The 24311-nt window shown below is 35.1% G+C and overlaps 6 protein-coding genes across 6 annotated transcripts; 3 read left to right on the forward strand and 3 right to left on the reverse strand.

Moving 5' to 3' along the window:
* LOC104758063 (serpin-ZX) lies at positions 837-2968 on the forward strand. Its single transcript, XM_019239726.1, has 2 exons — positions 837-1314; positions 2030-2968. Exons 1-2 carry the CDS (start codon positions 925-927, stop codon positions 2813-2815), a joined length of 1176 nt encoding a protein of 391 aa, XP_019095271.1. The 5' UTR covers positions 837-924; the 3' UTR covers positions 2816-2968.
* Positions 3077-6238, reverse strand: LOC104758064 (receptor like protein 30-like). Its single transcript, XM_010480869.2, has 2 exons — positions 3574-6238; positions 3077-3501 (listed from the first exon to the last, which is right to left on the reverse strand). Exons 1-2 carry the CDS (start codon positions 6197-6199, stop codon positions 3194-3196), a joined length of 2934 nt encoding a protein of 977 aa, XP_010479171.1. The 5' UTR covers positions 6200-6238; the 3' UTR covers positions 3077-3193.
* LOC104758065 (protein OSB1, mitochondrial-like) lies at positions 6375-8112 on the reverse strand. The gene is made up of 4 exons (XM_010480870.1): positions 7754-8112; positions 7332-7476; positions 7106-7193; positions 6375-6896 (listed from the first exon to the last, which is right to left on the reverse strand). The coding sequence occupies exons 1-4, from the start codon at positions 8044-8046 to the stop codon at positions 6634-6636; spliced, it is 789 nt and encodes a 262-aa protein (XP_010479172.1). The 5' UTR covers positions 8047-8112; the 3' UTR covers positions 6375-6633.
* Positions 10206-10555, forward strand: LOC104758066 (defensin-like protein 301). Its single transcript, XM_019239374.1, has one exon. It carries the CDS (start codon positions 10219-10221, stop codon positions 10441-10443), a length of 225 nt encoding a protein of 74 aa, XP_019094919.1. The 5' UTR covers positions 10206-10218; the 3' UTR covers positions 10444-10555.
* LOC104758067 (deSI-like protein At4g17486) lies at positions 13728-16573 on the forward strand. Its single transcript, XM_010480872.2, has 5 exons — positions 13728-13947; positions 15091-15151; positions 15285-15542; positions 15663-15950; positions 16038-16573. Exons 2-5 carry the CDS (start codon positions 15115-15117, stop codon positions 16292-16294), a joined length of 840 nt encoding a protein of 279 aa, XP_010479174.1. The 5' UTR covers positions 13728-13947; positions 15091-15114; the 3' UTR covers positions 16295-16573.
* Positions 16640-17586, reverse strand: LOC104758068 (peroxisomal membrane protein 11A). The gene has a single exon (XM_010480873.2). It carries the CDS (start codon positions 17457-17459, stop codon positions 16728-16730), a length of 732 nt encoding a protein of 243 aa, XP_010479175.1. The 5' UTR covers positions 17460-17586; the 3' UTR covers positions 16640-16727.

A 24311-nucleotide genomic window follows, 5' to 3' on the forward strand; every position in this document is an offset into this window, starting at 1 on the left:
CCTTGACCGACATATAGAGTCGTGTCTAAAAAAAAAAAAAAAATGACCGACATGTCAATTTATATAATCTTTACTTAACTACAGTAGAACCTCTATAAATTAATACTCTTTAAATTAATACTCGCTATAAATTAATAAATTATTTCGGTCCCGAGTTAGGCCGGTGTAAAAAATGACACATTTCGATAAATTAATAAGATAATATTTTTTTGGAAATCCTATGTAAAAATATAGTCCCATCAATATCATAAATTAATAATCAAATAATATTAATATATATATATATATATATATATATATATCTAAGAAAATCTAGTGAAATACTGAAATATGACTCTATTGTTGTTTGCATATTCTTGAATTTGCATTCTTATTGGAGCTCATCTCTAATATTTTTCATTGTCGTATTCTCAAATCACATCCAAAAATTAAGAAGAGTTCTAAATGAGATAATTGCTTCTTTATATGTAACTGGTTTTAAAATTACCGCAATATCTTATTCAACTTCATCATTACCATGAATGATACTAGTAGAAATTTCTTCTAAACTCTAAACTTCTAACATCTATCATTTTTACCTAAACTCTAAACTTAGCAATTACAATAGACAAGATAATAAATTAAGAAATTTTTTAAAAATATGAATGATAACAAAAGTATCTTATTTTATAATACATAATTTTCAAAATTATGAAAATTAAAAATCTCTTCATAACTTAATATTTTATTAATTTATCGATAAATTAAAACTTTTTAAATTAATAAAATTTCATGGTCCGGACTTTATTAATTTATAGAGGTTCTACTGTATATAATATTCAAATGTGTATGCTCTCTAAAAATAAATAAATATCTCAACCGTCTCCTCCTATACACAGCAAACTCGTCGACCAGTCATCACCACCACCACAACTTCCGGCGAAAATGGACGTGCGTGAATCAATCTCGATGCAAAACCAAGTCTCAATGAGTTTCGCCAAACACGTGATCACCACCGTCTCTCAAAACTCCAACGTCATCTTCTCTCCGGCTTCAATCAACGTCGTGCTCAGTGTAATCGCCGCTGGATCCACCGGTGCTACCAAAGATCAGATCCTCTCTTTTCTCAAGTTCTCTTCCACTGATCAGCTCAATACTTTCTCTTCCGATATCGTCTCTGCTGTTCTCGCTGACGGTAGTGCTAACGGTGGTCCGAAGCTCTCGGTTGCTAATGGCGCCTGGATCGATAAGTCTCTCTCGTTTAAGCCATCGTTTAAGAAGCTTCTGGAAGATTCTTACAGAGCTGCTTCGAATCAAGCTGATTTCCAATCGAAGGTGAGATTCTAATTTGGTTTTTCCAATTTGATTTCTTGGTTCTGTGATCTAGGGTTTTAATGCATTGAGAGGCTTAGCATCTTGTGATGGTTATGAACTTTGTGTGGAATTTAAACTCTTTAGTAGACACAATCAAAGGCCAATATGTGGATTTGTTGTTTCTTAATGTTACCCTGACCCTGAGGATGTATGTATCTGTCCATTGTTTCTTAGTATGTATCTGTCCATTGTTTCTTATGCATCTTTGGTTTGTGTGAAATTTTAGTGGCTTGTGATTTGAGTAACTGTTAGGGTTTATGTAGACGAATGACGATTACTCTGTTCTGGTTCTGTTTGTAGGGTCTTAAAACATGGAGACTTACAGTTCTTTTGATCATTAGGAACTTTGTGTGGACTGTATTAGACACATTTAAAGAACAAAATGTGGATTTTTTTTTTTTTTTTTGTTTAGGAGTTTCACTGAGAGACTTGTTGTGTTTACCTCCCAGTATATAGCTTCTTATGCATCTTTCGCTTGTGTGAAAATTGCGGTGTCTTGTGATTTTATTTATTGATAGGGTTTATGTTGATGATTATTTTGTTTCTTAGGTTTGAGGGTCTGTATATGATCATTGATTCTTATGCATCTTCTTGGTTTTTGTGAAACTTGATTGGTTTGTGGTTTGATGTAGTGATTGATAAGGTTTTCTGTGTTGATGTTTTTTTTGTTATGAAGGCTGTGGAAGTGATTACTGAGGTGAATTCTTGGGCTGAAAAGGAGACAAATGGTCTCATCACTGAGGTTCTTCCAGAAGGATCAGCTGATAGTATGACCAAATTGATCTTCGCAGATGCATTGTACTTCAAGGGCACATGGAATGAGAAATTCGATGAGTCGTTAACAAAAGACGGTGACTTTCACCTTCTTGACGGTAACAAAGTGACTGCACCATTCATGACCAGCAAGAAGAAACAGTACGTAAGCGCCTACGATGGGTTCAAAGTATTGGGACTTCCTTACTTACAAGGGCAGGATAAACGACAATTCTCCATGTACTTTTATCTTCCCGATGCAAATAACGGGCTGTCTGATCTACTTGACAAAATAGTTTCTGCTCCTGGATTTTTGGACAGCCACATTCCACGCCGACAAGTTAAAGTTGGTGAATTCAAGGTTCCGAAGTTTAAATTCTCTTTCGGGTTCGACGCTTCAGACGTTTTGAAAGGATTGGGGCTGACTTCACCATTCAGTGGTGAAGACGGTCTAACTAAGATGGTTGAATCTCCAGAGATGGGGAAGAATCTATGCGTATCTAACATTTTCCATAAAGCGTGTATCGAAGTGAACGAAGAAGGAACAGAAGCTGCAGCCGCATCAGCTGGAGTTATAAAGCTAAGGTCTTTGGCTATGATGGAAGAGGAGATAGATTTTGTGGCGGATCATCCGTTTCTGTTGGTGGTCACTGAGAACATAACAGGAGTGATTCTGTTCATCGGCCAAGTTGTTGATCCGTTGCATTAAAACTAATTTGGAGCTTACTGGTTTTACATATAGTCGAGTATTCAATAAATGAGTGTCTTTACGAGTGATGATGATGATGATTTGAGGAAATAATCTTTGTGCTATACATCTTTTTTGATGTCTGTAATAATGTTAACATCCCTTTGTTTGGTACATGTTTTGATGGATCTCAAAGCTTTTCTAACACAGTAAAATATACTCGTAGCTTCAATATGATAATTCCTCTAATACATGAAACTTGATTCATCACATACAAATATATATAATACATAATGCTTGATTCATCACATGCTTGCTTTTTTCTTCATGAAATATTACAAATTATTTATGATGTTATGATATACATCAACTTCATTGAACATAACAGCAATGCATGCGTTAATGATTTCTGCTGGTCCGTTGCTTGCTTCGGCCAAAAATCTTCATGAACCACTCATGCTTGTACGAAGCCGCTATGTATCCCATCACTAATCCAAATACAACTCCAGGTCCAAAGCCTAAACCTGCTGCTATCCAACTGAATGATTCTTCTTCTTCTTCTTTTGTCTCCACCAGTTCGGGTTGTGGTGGTGCTGGCACTTTGATATCTCCACAAACATCCTTAAGGGAAGGAACATTAATTCCGGGGTTTCCTTCATAGGACGAGCAATTTTGCCGTTGAAATTGTGTGCCTTGTGGTATAGAACCTACAAGCTGGTTATGTGAAACGTTTATCCATGCGAGAGAAGAGAGAGTTCCAAGCTCAGGAGGAATCTCACCAGAAATCTTGTTTTGGGATAGGTCTAGTGACTCGAGACTCGTCAAATTTGCCAAAGCAGATGGGATGTGGCCCGTGAAAGCATTGCTTGACATGTTGAGAATACGAAGCCCCTTAAGCAAACCAACAGAATCAGGAATTGGTCCATGAAGTTGATTTCCTGAAAAATCGATGGCTGTGAAGATTGTAAGGATACGTTCCATCTCCATTTCTATTCCTTTACTCATCAACACAAGTGAAGTGTAGTAGCTGTTAGTATTATAACTCTGAATGTACTCTGGTTCTGTATTATTATCTCTCATGGAGGTCATTGCAGTCCAGTTCAAAAAGTAATCAGATGGCAAGGTACCAAAGAAGTCATTATATGATACATCAATGATTTTCAACTGAGGAAATCCAAACCAAATCCCATCAACACTATGTAATGTGCCATGAAACTTGTTAGAGCGGATGACAAGAACTTGAAGTTTCTGCAGAGAATTTAAGTGAAAGGGAAACATGTCGTTGAATGTGTTGCTTCCCACGTTTAAAACTTCCAAAGCAGAGCAACCAACAAGAGAAGCTGGCATTTTTCCTTCTAATCGGTTGTGACTGACGTCAAGTGTTATTAAGTTCTTGGCGTTATGAAATATCTCGGGAAGAATGCCGCTGAGTGTGTTGTTACGGAGATTTAGATCTGAAAGAGAACTCATCACCAAAGTCTCTAAGCACCGAGGAATTGAGCCGTTGAGGTTGTTGTTTGATAGATCTAAGGTCTGCAGAAAGCTTAGTCCACATATTGATAGAGGTATCTCCCCGGTGAAGTTATTCTTAGAACCCAAAAAATTGTTGAGATCTTTGAAGGACTGGATGAAGAGTGGTCCTTGGAAAGCATTTGAGCTTAGATCAAGATCACTGACTCGACACTCAGGAGAAACTTTTAAGGATCCATTGAAACCGCTGAGAGAGTTGTTAGAGAGATTCACATAAGACAACGCTGGTAGTCTCCACAACCAATCTGGTACTTGACCTTTGATTTTGTTGTTGGAAAGATCTAGTTGTTCTAGATATCTTCCGTTACTTAAGAACTCAGGGAACTCAGTGATGTTGCAGCCTCGCAAAAACAAATGTGTCAGTTCTAATGAAAAATCCGAATCATTAGTGATATTTGCTGTTGAGAGAGAGATGCCTGAGAGAAATAATGTCTCTAGCTTCTTGAGAGGCGAGAAGACATTTAATCCAACTTGGTTAGCACCGATGACTTTTTTGTAATTTTTACTTATAATAGAAAATTCTCGTAAATTAGGTAACAGAGAGATATTCCCAATCCCAGTAAAGTCGTCGAATTCGTTATAACTTAAAAATATATAGGTCAAAGAGGGAATCTGGACTAGGGATGAAAGAATGGCTCCCGTAAAAGGATTACGATCAGCACGAAAAGACTCTAATTTGGAGAATTGGCTGATGATGATTGGTGGAAGAAAACCTGTAAACTGATTTGAATAGAGATAGAGTTCACGTAGTTGGGTCAAATTGAATATCCAAGCTGGCAAGTTTCCACTGAGCTTGTTATCCGAAACATCAAAGAAGGTCAACCGTTTAAGATTGCCAATTGAAGATGGGATTTCACCAGTTAAACTGTTTTGAGAGAGATCGAGATGGGAGAGATGAGAAAGATTCCCAAGTGAAGACGGAATCTTCCCTGAGAACTTAGATCTGGAAAGGGTCAAAGAAGTCAAATGTTTGAGGCTGCTAATGGAGTCAGGTATGGGGCCTGAGAAGGCTGTGTCTCGAATGAAGAGCTCTACCAAAGAGTTATTTTCACTAAAAACGGGAAGATTGCCTCTCAGATTTGGATTGTTGTATAAACTAATGGACTGTAAGCTATGTATCAGAAGAACACTGCTTGGAAATTCTCCAAACAGGTTGCAATCGTCAAGATGTAGTGATTTTAGAGTCCGCATATTTGAAAACTCATGGGGGATTTCTGAAGAAATGTTTACATAGCTCATATCCAGTTCTCTAAGATTCCTCAGATTTTGAGCAAGTAGATGAAGAAAAGATTCATCAATGGATAAATACGAAGAATCACTAGAAGATGAAAGATCGAGAGACACCAACTTGGTTAGCTGAAGAAGCTTGATTGGAATTTGCCCTGATAGTGAAGACTGGGAGAGATTAAGTCTTTTTAGCTCCATGAGTTTGTCAAACTCAGCTGGGAATTGCGAATTGTTGAAATTGTTGCCAGCAAGATTCAGATCACGGAGATCACGCAGTCTAAAAAGACTACTGCTCGATTTAAGTGGTCCATAGAGGAGGCCGTCACTAAGGTCTAGTCCGATGACTTTCCCCGACGTAGCAGCACACGTGATGCCATCCCAAGAACAACAATCACTTTTATTCACCCATGATTTATCCCAAGAAAAATAATCACTTTTATTCACCCATGGTTCATCCCCAGAATAAGAGGGGACATATGGCTCGATCAAAAACTCACTCTTGAACTCAAGAAGAGCATCCCTTTGGTCGGAGTGACACAAGCGTTGTGTAGAAGAAACAAACGTGTTTAGAAAACTTGAAATGAGAAAATAGAAACAGTTGGAACGAAGAAGGAAGCTCATTTTCTGATTATATAAGAAAGCTTTCATATTTGTGGAAATGAAAAAGTAATGTGAAGTATCGTTGTGTTGAAGTACTTAGTAAAATTAGTGTTGCAGGTCACTACATATATATATATATATAAACAAACACATGAAAGTCCTATGATTTGATGTTTTGTAATCTTTTTGAAGAAAAATCTTCCCTGCTAAAAAGTCTTTTGAATCCTTCCAAATCCAATATATTTGACTTTGAAATAGCATTAAAGCAAGATTGCGACTACTAAACTCGTTCTTGACGTCAAAAGACCAATCATGTTTAGATATTTCTCATCTGAGTGAGCACTATGATGAGTACAATGTTCACAAAACTACAACCTGATCCCATATAAAAAGGGTTTTTTAAGATGGTTGGTTACTCACTCATTCTCAGGATGATGCAACACACTTGTAAAATAATACCTCAAGAACATCTCGTCCTAATCCTAAAGCCACTCGGAAAGACTGCCACGACGTGTTTTTTCCTCATTGTCTAAACGCTTTCTCTGGTCTAACAATTCAAGTCGTCTAGTAACCCAATCCGGTAAATCTGAGCCAAGCCAGAGAGCTTCACCTGTATCTTTATGCTTAAAGTCAGGTTGCCTTGGGTTCTTCTTATCTCTCCTGTTGTCCCACCACTCGTACGGATTCGAAAAGAAGACTTGCCACAAGTATATCTCATCATTCTTGGATTCTTCTATACCATTTTCTAAGGAAACAGGAATAAAAAACACACAAGTTCATGTCAGCGGGAAATTTATCATCTTTTCTCACAAAATGTATGCAACACTATAAACTAATGAATAGAATTATTCATGAACCCAAGTACTCGAAACCAGAAGATATACAACAACACGTTTCAATGTGGGATCCTATTCATTACCAATACAGGGGATGATGAGTAGAAGAGATAATAACCTGCTGCAGACATTGTTTTTTCGGACATCTGAGAATCTAAGACGTGGCTTGGTGGAACCGCCGCATAATTCACCTCTGTCACATTAACCTGCAATCATTCACAATTCATAAACCTGGTGATTTTAAAGCAACAAAGAAGACATACTATCAACATTACAGATACATAAAGTTAATTACACAAGTAGTATATACACAAGACATCAGGAGAAGCTGTTGAAACAAATACCTGGTAACCAAAATCTAAGCCGAAAGAATAATCACTGGAGCTCTTGCTGTAAGAAGCAAGGCGTCCTGAAACAAGTATGTGATCATTTGGCTTCAGATGCGCAATACACATCCGTGCCATCGCGTCCCACATACTAAGATATATCCTGTTATTGAATTGCATCATCACATTAACAAAGACTAATTCAAAAGGAAACACTCATCAATCTTCAAATGAATCTACATTGTGCTATTGGATACTAAGACTTTAACAATCACAAGGCTTAGGAACAATACAGATCATAATCAAACATCATTAAGGCTAACTAATCCAAAGAATCAGTTTCTAATACCAAACTAAGGATACCCTAAATCTTCGATTAAGCAACAATCTTAGAGATTACATAATCGAAACAAGCAAAACGCAAATAGAACAAACCTGACCTAAAGCTCCGGTTAGGATAGAGCGGGTGTTTCAATCTAAGCGTAGTGAAAACACCGAACCTATCGGGACCGGTGTCGATGACTCGTATGGGTCGATCAACGAAACCCATAAGGCTCACGGAGTTGAAAAGATTGAAGTTGAGCTTCGTCGATAATGGTTTCTTGAACAAACGCGCGTGATGATAAACCGCGCTTTCTCCATCGGAGAAGAAACGAGATTTAGGGAAAGACAACGAAGAGATTTGAGAAGCAGTGCGTTGGATCAAGCTTCCGAGTTTGAAGAACGTGTTCATCTACTCGAGATGCGAATCTAGGGTTTATCTTGGCGGGCATTTTTTTTTTTTGTTTTGTTTCTCTAATCGCTGATTTGATCTTTCGGTGACAGAGGAGGTCTCATTTTTCCTGTTATTGGACTTTGATTTTCATATTTTAATTTAGGCCCATTATGGTTTTAGCCCATTAGATTTGGATATGTTAATATGCAATTCTTCTTATCTAGAAAATCATTGATTTGGAGTATTCTTAGAATTTTAGAAATCGTATTTTTGTTGTCAAATTCTTCGTGGAGTTTCACAATTATTATTACCGTAAGTCAAAGAGGTATGTGACAATACAAATATTACCAATTTCACTGCGGATCTTTTCTCGAAGCGTTACACAATACTGTCTTACCATATATTATAAAATTATAGTCAAACTTATGTTTTTTTTATATATAGTCAAAGATATTTTAAATATATAGGGAATTTTTCGAAATATTTCAAAAATTGTAATTAACTTATTTCGCACTATCTAGTAAAAGATTTTTTTGAAATCTATAATGAATTTTCCAAAATGTTACATTATGGTCATACTATGCGATTTTCTTTCATAGTCAAACTTTTGTGGTGTTTATCTAGTTAGATTTATTTCAAATTTTACAGTGAATCTTCCAAATCATTACATAATCATCTTACCTAATCAAATATATTTCAGATTTTACAATGAATAGCACAAAGATTACAAAGTTGTCTTGCCATAAGAATCCATTTGGAGGTCAAATTTCTTTAGTCAAAAACATTTAGTACTTTGACTCTAGTTATTGATAAGATGTTGAGATTTAATATAAGAGTAGGGATAATTGTTGTGAGTTTTTTCTCAAATCAAACTAAAAGCCTCTCTCTACATACCTAAACCTTTCAGATGAAGATATGACCTCCAAGTTACATTTTTCAAACATTGGCAGACTCATTATCTGAGTCTTGTGATTACAACTCCTTCATGTAAATTGAAATGTTTGTTGTCAATAAATAGTCTTGAAAAATCCAAAGGATGTTGTAATGTTGAAGGAAGTTTAGTTACATGGTAAAGTGAAACTAAAAAACAATTAAAATATCTTAAGTTCTCCCATTTCACTAAACCTTACAACCAAACTGTCCTCATCATTTCAACTTCTCTTGGGTTTTTCAAGTCTACAGCCACTAAACATCATTCCAAACCTTCTCACATATTCAACGGATCTGATCATCATGAATTCACACCCAATATGTTCTTTTCGGATCCAAACATCCACATTCAATGAATCACATCTGTAAGGTATTAATGGCTCCCTTATCTAGAAAATTATTGATTTCGAATTTGTAATAAGGAGTTCTTATAGAATTTTAGAAATCGTCTTTTTGTTGTCAAATTCTTCGTGTAATTTCACAAATAATAGTCTTACTAGGTGATACCCATACTACAACACGGGATGATACATATTGTAATTAATTTATCTATATTCCGAATGAATAAAATATTTTGATTTATGTGTTTTTTATAGTTTCAAAATTTTAAATAGTATTGAGTAGTATATTTGGTTTACTTACATGGTAAATGTTAAAACATATTTAGATAAGTACATTGTTTAGACATTGTTAATCCTTTGCACGGTAACAGATATACAATGATCGTTTTGTAGTTTTTAAACTACAAAAAAGTAAATTATTATTAATTTATTACAGTAATAGACTAAACATAGTACGTAATCTATTACTGAGAAAGTAACATATTTTGGATATAACTAATTAAAGTTACCCATTTTGTAGTTTTATTTTCCTATAAGAAAGTTACCCATTTATTAAGCATTCTTTGAGTTTGACCAATATTCATGTACACAATTAATGTAAATCCAATAACATTTTAATGTACAAAGGAGATCCAAAACCGCTATATAAGCGAAGCCTACAATCCAACCAAACACAAAAACAATTGAAGATATAAAATGGAAAAAGTAAGAAGCATTTTCTTCGTTCTTCTCATAATTTCTTCATGTAAGTCTTCCAAATTTTTTTGCACTTGGTCGATTGAAAACACACGTTTTGTTTTTGTTTTTCTAAAAAAAAATGAATGAAGACTTTGTATTGCTTTCTTCATACTATAACAAGAGATAATTCATGCAACTATGGTGGTTCTGGTATACATATTTATTTTATACAGGTCTGATAATGAGGAGTGAAGGTCAGTTTCGATGTAAGAGTGCTAAGGATTGTGATCCTCGTGGTTGCAGACTATGGATGCATGTAATATGTAATAAACTCCACAAATGTACATGCGCTAATGGTGCTCCTATTGGTGGTCAATGTAATAGCATCAAAGACTGTTACCTTTCTGGTTGTCCACCAAACTCTCATGTTGTCTGCGATAGGCAAATCTGCACCTGTGTCTCCTAATTGATTTAATTGTCTCTAATTAGTAATTTTTATATAATGTCAGTCTTATATAGGAAGAAAATTTTAATACTATAATTCACCTATATGTGAGATGTAATAATATGAAATTAATATATGTGGATTTCAGTAATAATAATATAGAGATTGGTAACCATTTATACATTTTGAAGGTCATTGTTGTTTGTTCATTAAAAAAAAAAGAAGGTAGAAAGAAAAATATAGGTAGTGAATCTACAACCACCTCAAGTTAAAAAAAAAAAAAAAAAACAGAAACAGAAATTCTAATAGTAACCCTATATTCAATATAATGAAACTTAACTGCAAATTTTTATTTACTAGATAAACCGTCTAGAGAAATTATAATCTTAGGAGATTCATTTTCAAGTTTGAAAGATCTTTGACTAGATAACATATGGTAACATTTTTGTAAGATTAAATAAAGAATTTTATAGATGAGTTAAAAAATAAATAAAGAATCTTATCGCTTTGTCGAATTTTGCATTAATTTACCTTGAAAAATATTATCCTCTATGGTTTTTATTTTATTTTTTAACATTGTTATTGACAATGAAATAAATATCATTTTAGTCAAGCAAATTTATATTTAATATAGATAATATGTATAAATATATATATATATATATATATATATCATTGTTTTCTATAGGATTTGATACCCTTTTAAGTGAAATTTTCATTTCAAGTTTCAATGAAAAATTAGTGTTCCATCATCATTGTGTAGGATGTTTTTTGTAACATTTTTGTGAGATTTAATATGTAATTTAATATACTTTTTGCCAAATTTAATAGAAATTAAAGTATTTTGAACTACGGATTAACTATGTATATACACTGAGTCAGCCATGATCTTTTGAATTCCGCAAGCAAAGAAAAATATGGGTCTTCTTGCACATTTTCATAAAACAATTTGAATTTAACAAAAATCCAAAACAATATTTCGCCTTTTTTTTGTGAACACCTTTAAATATTCCCTTAAACATATTTTTAATTTTAATTATGTATAAGAATTCTCTTTTATTTATTTTATTTATTTTTAAATAAAAAATGTTTATTACACCTTATTGGGTTGAACTAGAAAACAAGACTCCCTCAATAGTCAATATTAAATTATACCACTTAACAAAAGGGAAACTTACAAAAATTAAACCATCATTACTGTTTTAATCCATGGAATTCCTCGTAAACTTAATGGATCAAATCGCTAAATCATTTAAACAAATAAATAATACTTAATAGTTGGAAAACTCCAAGAAACAAAATCATGAAAGTAGGAAATATTTAAAGAGATTTTGACAGAAATAAAAAATTAATTCACTTTCTAACCACTCTAAGTCTCTTAACCATCAAACTATCATATATTATATATTTTATGTATAAATGATCATTTTATCCTTAGTTCAAAACACCACCACCATCCCCTACCCCTTCTTTGGCTAGTTCCGGCAGTCCTTTGACCTCTGGCCACCTGTCACCTCCGACTACCACCACCCCAACTTTCAGCCACCGGTAACCACTCCTAATGCCGGCCATTGGCCATCACCTACCAATAATTAAAATACCAAAATAGTAATTCTCCTATCTCTCATTCTATTTTCCTAATTTTTTAAATAATATATTATATTCTTAATTAAATGATTGAATATGTGTATTCAACAAATTTGCCCATAGTTCAATTAGCTCAAGAGTATATTAAAAAAAAACATATCATATCCATCTTAGATAAGATAGCCATTGGTACCTTGCAGAATGTGGATGTTTTGATCTGAGAAGAACATATTGGTTGTGAATTCATGATGATCGGATACGTTGAATATGTGAGAAGGTTTGGAATGATGTTTAGTGACTGTAGACTTGAAAAACCCAAGAGAAGTTGAAATGATAAGGACAGTTTTGGTTGTATGGTTTAGTGAAATGGGAGAACTTAAGATCTTTATTTTTTTAGCTTAACCTTACGATGAAACTAAACTTCCTTAAACATTACAATATTCTTTGGATTTTTCAAGGCTATTTTTTGACAACAGACATTTTAATTTATAGGAAGGAGTTGTAATCACAACACTCATATGCTGAGTCTGCCAATGGTTTGAAAAGTGTAGCTTGGAGCTCATATCTTCATCTGAAAGGTTTAGGTGTGGAGAGAGAGGCTTTCAATTAGATTTGATAAAAAAAATTACAACAATTATCCCTATTCTTATAATAAATCCTCAAAATCTTATCAATAACTAGAGTCAAAGTTATAAATGTTTTTGACTAGAGAAGTTTGACCTCCAAATGGATTCTTATGGCAAGAAAACTATGTAATCTTTAACGTATTCATTGTAAAATCTGAAAAATATTTGACTAGATAAGATGATTATGTAACATTAGAGATTCACTATAAAATCCGAAATAAATCTAACTTGATAAAAATCACAAAAGTTTGACTACGAAAGAGAATCTCATAGTATGACAATTATGTAATTTTTTTGGGGAATTCATTATCAATTTCAAAAAAATCTTTTACTAGATTACGCAACATAAGTTAACTATCAAATATAATCTTATCATATAAGACAATTTTTGTAATATTTCACTATATGATAAGACATATTTAAAAATATCTTTGACTATATAATAAGACATAAGTTTGACTATCAAATATAATTTATATTATTTTTTTGTTAAAATATCAAATATAATTTAATACATGGTAAAACGGTTTTATGTAACGCTTCGAGAAATCTACCGTGAAATTCATAATATTTATTTAGAATATTATAGATGACAATTATGTACCATAATTGTCATCTATAATATTCTAAATAAATATTTAAAGAGATTTTGACAAAAATCTACAATAATTGTACCCTGATTAAAGAGATCTTCATACAGTAGTTTGATTTAGATGACCACATTTAAAAGAGTAGTCAGTAGAAACTTAAGAACTCTGATTACCTCTTTTGCGGAATATAAACTAGTGTACAAGTCTCGTAAGAGTAATTTGGTAAACAGAGTTCTTGGTTGGGTAACCAAAATATTTTAATTTTTTTTTACAACGGAACAAAAAAAATTCAGAACTTAAACCGAATAATATTCTAAAATATAGTTCTCGGCCGATTCTCCATATCTAAAACAGAGAGTGACAAAAAACTGATTTATTAAACGTTTTGGAGTGAAACGCAATTTTAAGTTAATCATCCAAATGCGTTTTTGATACTGTTGTTACCAAAGTAAGTGAGGATAAAAATCCAAACAAAACAAAACATACATACAACCAAAAAAATAAAAGAAAAAGACACAACGGGAGAGAGAAGCAGCGAACAAATCCGTTCTTTTTCCCCTTTCTCTCTCTCTCACACACACTCTCTCATCTTCTTCTTATGATTTTCAACTTATTACAAACAAAGAGAGAAAGAAAAGAAAAAAGAAAAAAAACTTCCAAGTTGCAGTCTCAGGTGGTTCACAGTTAATGCTACGCGGTAATGGTGAATCTATCCCAATTTCGTAAGTTACACATTCCCACAAACTCTTTATCTGTTAATTTCTAAAACAAAAGAACTGAATTTGCTTGCTGTGTCAAATCTTATATACCCTATTCGTCTCACATTGTCCAATTCATATGAAGATTTGGCTCTGAATTGTCGGTTTAGTTTTTGTCGGAGAAATTGGAGAAAATGAGATCTTTGAGCAAAGGGTTTGTTTATTTCTTAGTCTTTATTACTTTTACTTAATCTATATTTGGCAGATCTGGAACATATAAACCCTAGAAACAAGACCATATCATTCTTAGGGATTTTTTAGTCTCTCTGTAGATATCTTTAATGTGTTTCTAAATTGACAGTGCTAAAATGGGTTGCAATTAAAAGTTCACTTTTAAAGCACCCTACACTTTTCAAGATTTACCGTTTTTGGTAATGAGTGTTTAGTTCAAAAAATTTGGGTTTTTTTTTCCTTTTAGATTTTAAATTAGATCTTTTGACTCTTTACATCAGCTAACCACTGATTGATTCAATACTGTTTGTTGGAATCATTTTTACTTTTTATTTTTTTGGTTAGCCTCAATTAGTTGGAATGAGTTGTTGAAAGCTTTGACTTGTCTCCTAAGCTCTTACTTAATCTATCTGTATCATCTTCTCCTGTCTAGTTCTCATTTATTTAATACACGAACTCAACTACATCTTATTGTTTTCATGATTGCATTCTGACATGGTAGCAACTCTTTTGGAACATGACTTGATATTATAACTCTAAAGCCTTTTTCTTTTGATCTCTGTAACTTTAGTGGATTTGGTTTGAACATTGATTTAACAACTTTTTTTCTCTAGGATCACATAACAGATATTGAGCTGACTTGGCCTTCTTTATATTTAAGATGAACAAAATGAGACCAATCTTGTTTATTTTAAGATGCATGCTCTATTATATATTTTATGCTTTTGTGTATAACTGATTAAAGCCGGCCAAGAGATATTGGTGCTGACTTTTATATGAGCTGTTCTTGTGTTTCAGCCAACTATCATAAGATAAAATTAAATAGGAAGTTTTTTCATTTTGGTCTCTCAAGTTCTATGAAAACATAAAATGTGGCACAGAGCTCTTTGCTTGTGCACATTTCAGAATCTTTTATTGATTGATGTTTACATACAGGATAACCTCTACTGAGGCATCCAAATGTTGAAGGGAGAGGAAGAGCCTACGCAGAAAAGAGGTAAGATTTTGATTTGAAGTTTGTGTGATTGATGTGAATGTCAGAGATCAAAATGTTTTTTTCTACTTTTGTTATATGTCTTGATTCGGCTTTGCGAGTCCAATATTTGAACAAAACATTTCTGAATGGGCAGGTTGGTCAGATTCGCTGCTAGAATTTCGGACAGAGTTTGGAGAAAAGATGAAATTTGTGTCGAAGAAACGTTGGAAATCTCTCGGACCTCTTCATCTGAAAAGCAAATCAGTTGCTCGGTTTTGCTTCTTCTCGAAACTGAAGTCAAACAACCATGGTCCAGGCCGTGCACCAGTCTATCTCAATGTTTATGACTTGACTCCTATTAACGGATATATCTATTGGGCAGGCCTTGGTATATTTCACTCTGGTGTAGAAGGTAAGCTTTAGGGGCATGTGTTTTCTTGTTGCTATAGTCTAATTCGAAAGATTGGCACTTTTGGTGTACTTTATAGTTTACTGCTTGCTGCTAACTCTGAACATTTGGTGTTTTGTGCAGTTCATGGAGTAGAGTATGCTTTTGGTGCCCATGATTATGCAACCAGTGGTGTTTTTGAGGTTGAACCGAGGCAATGCCCGGGTTTCAAATTCAAGAAATCAATATTTATTGGAACCACAAATTTAAACCCAGCACAAGTGAGAGAGTTTATGGAGGACATGGCTTGCAGTTACTATGGGAACATGTATCACTTGATTGCTAAGAACTGCAACCATTTCTGCCAAGACGTTTGCTACAAGCTTACTGGCAAAAAGATCCCAAAATGGGTGAATCGGCTTGCACAAATAGGTAACAACAAGGTCTGCTGCATTTTGCAAATTGTTAAAATAATTCTGTTAGATTTATTCTGAAGACAAATTTGCTTTTTATCTGCAGGTTCTGTGTGCAGCTGCATACTTCCCGAGTCCCTCAAGATTACAGCGGTTTGCCATGATCCAGACGGTCAAATCCCAGAGGAAGAAAACGAAAAGCGAAGTCTTAGAAGCTCATTCAGCTGTTTGTCTTCAATCTCCATGAGACAAAAACAGCTTTCGACATCATCATTGTTCCTACAATCACCTCTCAGAGGCTGCTTACCTCCATGGCAACTCAAACGCTCGAAATCTAACAGCAGTTCCTTGAAAGAAAGGTAGACAAATCCAACAAAACCATTCCGCGTTTCCTCATTCGTTTTATTAGCTACACGCCCCTCACGGTTCATCTTTGTAAGGGAGTTCGAAAACAGAATCCCCCAAAGCCATCATCAGTCTCTTCCATCTCTTATTTTATTTTTAACAGGCTTCTATAAGCCACTCTTCTACTACTCTCTGCTTGTATTGCTTCCATGTTTGGATTTATTTTCTGATTTAAAATCATGTATTGCCCTCAACTCTGTTTATATCTAAATTAGCTGTGTCTTAGTTCAAACCCCATTTCTATTCTCACTCTCTCAAAGCTTTCTACTTAACTGAATCATTCATTGAAATTGAGATGAACAGTGTATCAAAAAGAAACCTTTTATTCGATAATCATTACTATAAATCAATCGAAATCAAACGATGAACATCATCATCATCAACAACAACATCAACAAGAAACCCAGTTCTTATGAGTACTAACAATAGCTGAAAACAAACCTGCAGAAGAAACCACACTCGGAGCCGATAACACTCCCTTACCATCACCAATATCCGAAATCGTCATCAACCCATCAGCAACATCTTGCATAATAGACAAAACCTTCAATGTCTTCTTCTCTTTGATCTTCTTCATCTTCTCATCTTCACCATCACAAGCCATCCCTCTAGAAACCGAGATCTCGATCGTCGAAGCAACACAAGTCTCTTCCTCTCTCAATTTCCTCAAATCCCTAACCTTCATCGAAACGCTACCAACATACCCAACCAATTCAGCCCAAGCGCTTATCTTCTGAAGCCATTTCGAGTGTTTCGCATCGATCAATCCCGATTTCGCCAACCATATGAACTGTTCGACGAAATAGTACAATCCTTCGCCGCCGTACGCGATCAGAATCAATACGAGCTCGCGATTCGAATCCCATCGGGAGGATCTTAGAGCGTTGATGTCTTGTACGAATTTGCCGAGACGGAAGGCTTTGCGGCTGACTCCGACGCTTGATTCGAAGCTTTTGAGACGGGGAACTATGGGTTTGGTTTCTGGGATTAGAGATGATGCGAGGACGATTTTGGTTGCGTAACGTGAGATCTTTAGGAGTTTGTCTACGCCATCTCTTTTGGCTAAGTATGTTTCGAGATGGTTGAGGAAATCTCTGTCTTTGGGTTTTGCTTTTGCAGCCATTGGAGATGAGTTTTTGAGTTCCTCAAGGCACACGCAAAAGAAGAAGAATAAGAAGAAGAAGAAGAAGAAGATGACCAAAAAATGAAAATTTGATAATTGGTTTGCGTGCCCGCACCGAATTGTCCGGTTTAAATGATTGTGGTGGATCCGAAATTTATGTGTTTTATTTTGTCAACTTATCTACGAAGTACAATTTCGAAAATATGAATATATGAAACAAACACTAATTTAGATGACACATGTTTAATGAGTTTATCAAAACAATAATGTGTTTTCGTTTGAAAAATGATAACACCCCTAAACTCGAACGAGGGTCTACAAAATATTTGAAACAAGCTTTAACCAAATTTTGTTGATTTAAAAAAAAACATGTACAAATATTCGTGGCTATAAGTAAAAAATATCACGAATAGTCACGAAAAAATATTGTAGATATAGTGTGCTTTTCGTGGATGTGGAGTCATGAATTTGTCACTACATATTCGTGACTATATAGAGCTACGAAACTATCACCATTAGTTTGTAGCTAATGTAGCTACGAAACTATCACGTCGTGACTAATTGTAGCTACGAAATAGTTATAATTCTAACACTATTTGGGTGGCTAACTAGTCAGGTTATTTGTCATCACGAAGTTCGTAATAAAATAGCCACGAATTTACTCAATTTAGTAGGTAAGCTATGTAAGTCACAATAGTTTTTAGTGGCATTATGGTAGCTTCCAAAGCTATGATAATAACTTGTTTCGTGGCTGGTTATTTGCCAAAAAAAAACAATCTATATATACATTTTTGGAGACATTTAGCAAATAAATCCTGAAGTTGCAACCTATTTACAAGCATGCCATTATCATTAATTATTAATTTATTTTTATTTAATTAATTAGTATTAAGTTTTGATTTTTGAAAACAAGATTTTCTATTCTAATAAAATTTCCAAAACAATAGGAACCACTCCCTTTAACATTAAGTATTCAATTTATAATTAACTTAATTAATATTAAGTTTCCAATTTTACAAAACAATATTTTCTCCATAAAGACATTTCCTAAACAATCAATTGGCATAATCAATAAACGACAATATTTTTAAAACCGGACCAGAAGTCTTTCGGGTTACTTGGCCAATTAGTCGAACTGATTGAACTACAAGTCAATTAGTTTATTGGTTTGTTTACATTTTATGAATATAACATCTACTTTTTATAAATATATGAACAAAACATACATAGTTAAATATTAGCGGTCGATATAACATTCCTACTTTTAGTACACGTAGGAATTCTATACTACTAACAAAATACTTTTGAATTTCTATACTAACTAATATATCTATATTTGTAAGGTTATATATTTAAAAATATATAAATTAGACATTAGTTATATATATTTAATTTATAAAACAAATTACATTTTTTTATAAAAAGATAGCCACGCGGTGTACCGCGGGTGAATATCTAGTAATATTAATTACTAAAAATGAAAACCTGTAACAAAAAGCTAAATTCTCAAAACATGAAATCCAAATAGCGATAGTTTACATTACCATAAGTAGTTTGATGTTTACATATTACCAAAAAAACTTGCTAAACAACAATTAGTCTTATCTTACATACCAAAAAGACTTACTAAATAACAATAAGTACTATTAGTAGTCTTATTTTACATTGTACCAAAAGACTTGCTAAATAAAAGTCTATCTGTTAGAAAGTTTTAACAAAAAACGCTTAACCATCATTTCCCGAAAATTAAATACCTATTGATGCACACCAGTCATCTAAGTTGCTTTGGTGTGAAGCTGGAGCAGGAGTTGTAGAAGCTGGAGCAGGAGCAGGAGCAGCAGTAGATGGAGAAGGAGCAGCTGTTGTAGAAGCTGGAGCATGAGCAGCAGCAGAAGTTGTAGCAGGAGCAGCAGCAGCAGAGGGTTAACTAATTCCAAGAGACTGCATGATCAGATTAAGTGCTTGTCGTGATGCAACCAGCTCTTGCATCATTGTTCCCATGTTAGTATTCGAATCTCCAACATTGGTGTTGAGTGTCTTGAAGCTTGTCTCCAAACTAGAGATGCGCACTTCCATGTCCAGGTTGCGAGAAATGGAAGCAGCTATTTTCTCAGATGGATTGATTTTCCGATATTGAACACTGCCGATTCCATAGACATACCAATTTTTAGACTGCCCACGCTGTGAGAGAAACAAAACAAATATCAAACAATATTCAAAAGCAAACATATAAACTTAACCAATCAAACAAAACAAAAGGAGAGCAAGACATTTCACCAATATATACATACCATAGAGCATGAAGCATTAAGAAAGATAAAAGATTTTTTAGAGAGTACCTTGAGATATTCTTTGTTCAACACAATACGAGAAGGAATAACATCAGATGTGGCAGTTTGGCTGTGGGGAGAACCATCTTCAGATGTAATCTGTGAAGCAGCTTCCTCTACTTCGAGTACAAGACTCTCAGCGCGAGCGTCGATGAGACATAATTCATACATAAAAAATATAAGAAAACTTATTCGGAATCGTAATCATAATCTGAATTCAAGTCATCACACGAATCTTCTAACTCTTCTTCAGTTGTGTATTCGTTATTAGGAGGAGACACATGTAAAACATCATAATCAACTTCATCTTCCACCACATGTGATTCAATTTGAACAATTGTACTTGGTGCAACAAACTGATTGTGTGTATTGTCTTGAAGAGCAATTATGTAAGAATGAATCACGAGTGAGAGTAAAGAGAATGAGTGAGAATTCGAGAAGAAGAAGATGTGAGATTTAGAGTCTAGGGAGAGAATAGAGAGACGGCGAGATGAGAATAAGAGAAGGAGTGTTTCTCATTCCTTAAAGAATATTAACCTAGTTACATTCTATTTATATGCATTCAGAAAGATCAAATAAGGAAAGTCCTAATACTATACAAAATAACATAAAACGACATATACTAAGGGTTGGTCGTGTGTGTTCATCTCAATACTCCCCCTCAAGCTTAACCGTGTGAGAAACAGTTGAGCTTGGAACTATGAACACCCACCTCATTAAAAACCTTAGTGTATAAAACCCATTTGGGACAAAAACACACCTAAGGGAAAAAGAGTTTGGGGTCAGTAGTTTAGGGTCTTCACTTGCGGCTTCGTTAGGTCCATGAGCCCGAGTTTGGAGTGTATGTACTCACAAACCTTTGAACTTGCTGCTTTGGTGAAGATGTCTGCCAATTGTTCAGAACTCTTGGTGTGACATGGTAGAATCACTCCAAGTTGAACTTGTTCCCTGACTTTGTGACAATCTACTTCTATGTGTTTGGTCCTTTCATGGAATACTGAGTTGGTTGCAATGTGAATGGCCGCTTCATTATCGCAGTGCATTGTGATAGGTCTTGGAATGTTGATGCCGAGGTCCTTCAAGAGAGCTTTGAGCCACATTAGTTCGGTTGTGAGCTTCCTCATTGCCCTGTATTCTGATTCAGCACTTGAGAGAGAGACCACCTTTTGCTTTTTACTCTTCCAAGTAACAAGGTTTCCTCCCACAAATGTACAGTAACCGGTCGTTGAGCGTCTATCTCCACGATCTCCAGCATAGTCTGCATCACAGTATCATACAAGCTCCGTATTCTTGTTACATCCCATCCAAATGCCTTGACCAAGAGCTCCTTTGAGATACTTGAGTATGCGGCTCACCATCTCCCAATGATGTACTGTTGGCTTTTGCATATGTTGGCTTACCTGGTTCACAGCAAAACATATATCAGGTCGAGTTATGGTGAGATAAATGAGCTTACCTACCAACCGTCGATACTGTTTTACATCTTCGAACAGAGCTTCATTGGACTCCCCCTTATGGTTTGACTTGTAGTTTTCTTCGAGTGGTGTTTCAACAGGTCTTGCTCCAAGCTTACCTACATCTTTCAAAAGATCAAGTGTGTACTTTCTTTGTGATAAGAAGAGTCCTTCTTCCGAACGACATACTTCTATCCCAAGAAAGTACTTTAGTTCTCCAAGATCTTTAATATCAAATACAGATTTAAGGTACTGTTTGGTATCTTGAATGCCTACCTTGTCATTCCCAGAGATGATAATATCATCTACATATATGAGAATGACAATAATACCTCTTTGGCTTGGATATGTGAACAATGTATGATCAGCTTCTGATCTTCTAAAGCCTTTGTCAAGAAGTGTTGAGCTTAGTTTGTGATACCAAGCCCTTGGTGATTGTTTTAGACCGTAGATAGCTTTCCTGAGCTTGAACACCTTTCCAGGTCCGATAGTGTCTTCAAGGCCCGGTGGTGGTCTCATGTACACCTCATCCGTGAGTTCTCCTTGTAGAAATGCATTCTTCACATCCATCTGCCACAAATCTCAAGAGAGGTTAACAGCTAGTGAAAGAACTACTCTTACCGTGTGGAGTTTGGCAACTGGTGCGAATGTCTCAAGGTAGTCTTCTCCATAAGTTTGGGTGAATCCTCTATCTACAAGCCTGGCTTTATATCTTTTTATCCCCCCATCACTCTTGTACTTGATAGTAAATATCCACCGAGATGTCACGGCTTTCTTCCCCTTCGGCAATTCAGCTTCATCACATGTATGATTCTTTACCATAGCATTAGTTTCATCTCCCACAGCATCCCTCCAAACTTTGTGTTCTTTAGCTTCCTCATAACTCTGTGGGATCAAATGTTGGTCTATTTGAGTAAGAAAGACTTGATGTTTGATAGGAAGGTGTGCAAGAGTGCAGATTGCTTGTATAGGGTGAGCCACGGCCTGACTATTATAGTAGACGCAAGTAGTTTTCTTGAGACGCTCACTTCTACGGAGGGGTATAATATTGGTCTCCACAACCTGATGTTGATCCTCTTCTATTTCAGCTTCTTCTCCTTCGGAGGTAAGATCATCAGCTGATGTAGAGTCCTGACTCTTGTCAGTACCAAGAGAGTTGAGAGTTTCCTCATGATTATCAATGTCATCCCAGCTTGATGTTGTCGAGCAGGTTCTACTGGTGTGATGTTCACGTCTTCATTTGTCGAGTCTGGATGCTGCAGCTCAGTCGATTCCTTGTTAGATCTAATTGGTGGTATGTTGACTGAAGGTGATAGTGAAGGTTGATTATTTGTAATTCCAAGCCTCTCTAGCAGAATTCGAAGATTGTTGGGTTTGTCAGATTGGGAACAGGAGAGATCTTTCAAGTCTTCCCAATTCTTTTCATCATAGAACCCCTTTGATTCTAAGAATTTTACATCCCTTGACACCAAGACTCTTCTAGCTTCTGGTTCATAGCATTTATATCCCTTCTGTGTGGTTGAATATCCAATGAACGTGCTCTTGACACTCTTAGCATCGAGTTTATCACGTTGTTCACCTGGTTTTAAAACATAACATATGCAGCCAAACACACGTAAGTGATTAATAGATGGTTTAATTTTGTTAAGTACTTCAGATGGAGAGATATCACCCAGTATTTTTGTTGGAGTTCGATTGATTAGATAGCAAGCTGTAACAACTGCATCTCCCCAGAACTTCTTTGGTACATTTGAGTGGAACGTCATGGACCGGGCAACCTCCATAAGATGTCTATTCTACCTTTCAGCTACACCATTTTGTTGTGGCGTGTAAGGACAACTTGTTTGGNCAGCTTGATGTTGTCGAGCAGGTTCTACTGGTGTGATGTTCACGTCTTCATTTGTCGAGTCTGGATGCTGCAGCTCAGTCGATTCCTTGTTAGATCTAATTGGTGGTATGTTGACTGAAGGTGATAGTGAAGGTTGATTATTTGTAATTCCAAGCCTCTCTAGCAGAATTCGAAGATTGTTGGGTTTGTCAGATTGGGAACAGGAGAGATCTTTCAAGTCTTCCCAATTCTTTTCATCATAGAACCCCTTTGATTCTAAGAATTTTACATCCCTTGACACCAAGACTCTTCTAGCTTCTGGTTCATAGCATTTATATCCCTTCTGTGTGGTTGAATATCCAATGAACGTGCTCTTGACACTCTTAGCATCGAGTTTATCACGTTGTTCACCTGGTTTTAAAACATAACATATGCAGCCAAACACACGTAAGTGATTAATAGATGGTTTAATTTTGTTAAGTACTTCAGATGGAGAGATATCACCCAGTATTTTTGTTGGAGTTCGATTGATTAGATAGCAAGCTGTAACAACTGCATCTCCCCAGAACTTCTTTGGTACATTTGAGTGGAACATCATGGACCGGGCAACCTCCATAAGATGTCTATTCTTCCTTTCAGCTACACCATTTTGTTGTGGCGTGTAAGGACAACTTGTTTGGTGTACAATCCCATGTTTGGCTAGATGTTGTTTAAACATATGACTTGTGTACTCCCCACCATTATCTGATCTCAAAATCTTTATCTTGGCATTAAATTGGTTAGTCACATAATTCTGAAAGTTTAGAAAAGCCTCAAGAACTCTATCCTTAGATGGAAGCAAGGTTAACCAAGTATATTTCGATTTTTCATCAATGAAAGTAACAAAATATTTCTGATTTTCACGAGACAAGCATGGAGATGTCCATACATTAGAATGAATTAAATCAAAACAATGCTCATACATAGTAGAAGAGTTGGGAAAAACTGTTTTGCAATGTTTACCAAGAATGCAAGCTTCACATTCATTATTTTTAAAAGAAAAACTAGGTAGAGCTAGTTGCAATGCACGAAAATGTGGATGACCAAGTCTAGCATGCCAAATTGAACCATTTGTCTCATCGATTATTGACTTAAAACAAGAAGATAAAGCAGTAGTGAGATTCGAATCCTCAAGCACATAAAGATCATCTTTAGTGCTTCCTTTGCCAAGAACTCTACTTGTGTCAATATCCTGAAAATA

This window comes from Camelina sativa, chromosome 17 (assembly GCF_000633955.1).
Source record: "Camelina sativa cultivar DH55 chromosome 17, Cs, whole genome shotgun sequence".
Classification (NCBI taxonomy): Eukaryota; Viridiplantae; Streptophyta; class Magnoliopsida; order Brassicales; family Brassicaceae; genus Camelina; species Camelina sativa.